The sequence below is a fragment of the Malus sylvestris genome, chromosome 14 (assembly GCF_916048215.2).
Source record: "Malus sylvestris chromosome 14, drMalSylv7.2, whole genome shotgun sequence".
Lineage (NCBI taxonomy): Eukaryota > Viridiplantae > Streptophyta > Magnoliopsida > Rosales > Rosaceae > Malus > Malus sylvestris.
The window spans coordinates 3,471,075-3,474,719 of record NC_062273.1 but is presented as its reverse complement, the minus strand read 5'-3'; the positions used below and the strand labels follow the sequence as shown (position 1 = coordinate 3,474,719).

At 40.7% G+C, this 3,645-nt stretch overlaps 1 protein-coding gene across 1 annotated transcript; it reads right to left on the bottom strand.

The window, feature by feature from the left end:
- Positions 1–2,100: 2,100 nt before the first annotated feature.
- On the bottom strand, positions 2,101–3,353 carry LOC126598555 (uncharacterized). Its single transcript, XM_050264923.1, has one exon. It carries the CDS (start codon positions 3,025–3,027, stop codon positions 2,545–2,547), a length of 483 nt encoding a protein of 160 aa, XP_050120880.1. The 5' UTR covers positions 3,028–3,353; the 3' UTR covers positions 2,101–2,544.
- Between the last annotated feature and the right edge of the window lie 292 nt (positions 3,354–3,645).

The following is a 3,645-nucleotide window of genomic DNA, read 5'->3' as shown; positions in this document are numbered from 1 at the left end:
TAGCTCTCACTCCCATCCCTATCTCTCCCTCTCTGATATCTGAAATTCATCGGAGAAATCTATGTTTAGCTGAAAATTTCAAGTGGGGATCGAAGAAAATGGAAAATTGAACGTGGGTTCGATTCCAAATCTGAAAACGTTGAAGAAAGTTGAGAATTGATGATTGGAATTGGTGGGGTGACAGGAAACAAAGCATAGTAAAAGTTTTTTCTCAGGAACTCGAGCACCGCCGAGACGTCGGTTAGGTCGTGGATCTTGGTGAAGGCTTAGGCTTCTTGAATGGACTTGATGGAGGTTCCCTTGGAGATTGTGAGTTGCAGGTACCAAAGTCGCGGAGTCGGCGATCGTGAGCTCGGTGGTGAAGCTGGAGTCGCAGCACTTTGCGCAGATAGCGAACCCGAGTCGGCCTCTGTGGTCTGATACTTGGTCTCCATTGTGAAGTCACGGCCCAGGATTATGGAAGTACCTGGTTTGTGGCTGCAGTATGCTAATACGAGGGGGAGAGAGAGAGACAGATAGAGAGGTTCTGTCTCGGTGGATTTGCAAATCTGGGTCATTATATCCCCTAAATATCCGGGTCCTCCTCTGCCATTCTGTAGGTGTTTGGTTTCTTGGATTTTGCAGATTTTGCAGATTCACGGCGTAAGTGAAAAAATGAAAAAGAACCGACACAACTTTTCGTATCGATTCCCACATACGGCGCCAAATGTTGATGCACAAAACCGGAGGTCTTGGAACAACGTAAATCCGACCATGAATCTGCAAGAAATGTAAATAACACAAGATGTATCGTGGTTCACCCCAAGGTTTGAGCTACGTCCACGCTAATTATATTTATCTGAGAGGTGAGGGAGAGAACCTCTGAATATGAGAGGGGATGTAAGAGGGGTGAAAAGGCTTCAGAAATGGCCCCCTCTCATTGTGAAGGTGAGGAGTCATTTTATAGAATAAGAGCTCCTCACTTATTACATATTTGCCCCTTCCTTTATTACATAATTACATTTAAGTCCCCTGAGTATTTGTACGAGATCTAAATACGGATGCCCTAAATATCGTATAAACATAATGCACCACAATATTGCAAACAGTAAATTGTAGTAATGGTCCTTTAACTTTAATTCAATTAGAGCAATGGTCCATCAACTAAAATTCCATTACCATTGGTCCCTCAACTTATCAAAATGTGCAACTATGGTCCCTCAACTAAAAATTCATTACCATTGGTCCCTCAACTTTAATCCAACTGAAGAAATGGTCCCTCTACTTTAACTCAATTCGAACAATGATTCTTCAACTTTAACTCAATTATAGCAATGGTCCTTTCAACATAACTTGTTTTAACAAAATTCTGATGAAGTTGACGAAAATGACCATAACTACACTTTTTGATGAGTTAAGGGACCCCAATTGTAGCAATAGTCTTTGCAACATAACTCATTTTGACAAAATTTTGACGAAATTGACAAAAAAGACCATAGCTACACATTTTGATGAGTTGAGGGACCAATGGTAATGAATTTTTAGTTGAGGGACCATTGCTACAATTTACTCTATCACAAACCAAACCATATAGAAACTTGAAAAATAGCCTGAAGAAAGGGAAAGAGTATATAGTCGAGGGAAAGACAGGAAGGTGGAGAGATTTTCAGTGTGCTAGGAATATGGCCCGGTACACCAAATGTTATAATACAAGTGGTTGAATACTTGAAAAAAAATATTTCAATTACTTGTATTATAACACTTAGTATACCATATTGTATTTTTGACACTCTAAAAAAAAAAAAAGGTTAGGGTCACCGATCCAAAGCCCAATGGGTAGTCTGCAAAGGTTGTGAAAAGATTTTTCTTTTATATGTAACTAGGATTTTTTTACCCTGATACATGAGAATGAGGAACAAACGGGACTTTTTTCATATGCTAATATGACTTTAGCAGAGAGAGGAGGATTTTTACATGTACTATTATATAAGCAGAGTGTAAATATAGTGATTTTTTACTTACGTTATGACATGTAATGTATTAGTTTGTATTCGAATATACTGAAAATTTTATTGAAAAAGATTTTTTAAGGATCATTAACAGCTTCCATATACTATAATATTACCAAAGAGAGGACGATTTTTTCAGTGTCCTTTTATTTATAATAAAATATGTGATATATCAGCTCGTCTTTAGAATACATTGCAAACTTTCTCTAAGAAAGATGTTTTTTGAAGCGTAGTTAACAGTTTCCACATAAAAATAGAAGAAAAAGATAAAAAAGAGTAGAGTTGAAATGAGGTGCTACCGTGCTACAAAAACTACACACATTTACTCCAACGTCTAGTACTAAGTCTTTATAAAATCTGCATATGCAGTTCCCCACTTTTGCTTTCCTGCCATTGTTATACGAAAAGCAACAGCCATCAATGATCACCCAACTACAATGCTACCGTTGCAACCACATTAATGAACTATTGGACTGTCAAACCCGATCCTGCTTTGACCCGACAATCCAATTTCAGATCACTGATGGATCATGGAGAAAAGAACTTTCTTAACAGTTCAGACTACAAAATCACGACTAGGAGAAGGCGAAGGAGTATAGTACGGAGGCGAAGCACAAGGAGTCGTGAACGGCGGCGTTTCCTCCTCCACCTCTACTGTCACAGTCACAGCTACATCCAGTACCACCTTCGTCGCCGTCATCGCCTCTTTCTCCGCACAAGATGAATACGTCGTTGTAGGCGTCTCCGAGTCCAGACCCTCTCTCTCTTCCTCCTCCGCGATCGTGAACAGCACCCTCGACGACACGCCGTACAGTCCCTGCTGCCACTTGAACGCCTCGTCCACGTCCACGTCGATGTTGCGGTGCAGTGAGCTAGGTGGTTGGTTGCTATGATGAGCTTCGTGGGGTCCGATGCGGGTCGGAAACCGGGACTTCCTTCGCCGCCAGAGGAGGAAGAAGAGCTGCGCTACGAGGGCAGCGAGAGTGACCGCAAACACTACAGTGAGCGCAGTCCCGAGCTTGCTAAGACGACCATTCATGTGTCCGTACGTGTGTGTGTGTATGTCTCTGAAAGGTCTTTGGGGAAATGGCTCAGTAGGTTCTTCGTTTTCAATGTTTTAACCTAACGGATGGTTGACTGCGTACCGGGAAAATGTGGGGAAAGAGGAAGGGGTTTTGACTGTTTGATGGGTGGATGGAGGTTTTGGTTGAGAAAGTTGCCAGTGGACGAATGGATAAATCATATAGGTTTGGTTAAAGAAGAAACTATGTTAGCTGAGAAGGAAAATGATGTTTTTTCTTGGAAATGTGGGTGGAGGGGGGCGAGAAGAAATGTGGCCAGAATGTAAAGGAAGTGAGTGTGTGATGACGAGGAAGTCGAAGGAGTGAGGATTTGGACTTTGCATTAAATTTGAAATTAAGTTGGCGGTTGGAGTGGGGGCTTATCTGGTGTTTTGTAATTTGCTCCCATTTTATAGTTACGTGAAAAAACCTAAAAGGTTGCCTACTTCACAAAATTATGAAGAATACTTTGAAAGCAGGGCTGGGATCGAAAAACTGAAGAAAAATCAAACCGAACCGAACATCGGATTAAAATTGAAAAAACTGAACTGAAAAATAAAAAAAAAGAACCAAATTAAAAATAAAAAAAAACCAAA

Bases quoted from the DNA above. Each gene is read 5' to 3' on its own strand.
- LOC126598555 (XM_050264923.1), bottom strand. From the start codon at position 3,027: ATGAATGGTCGTCTTAGCAAGCTCGGGACTGCGCTCACTGTAGTGTTT.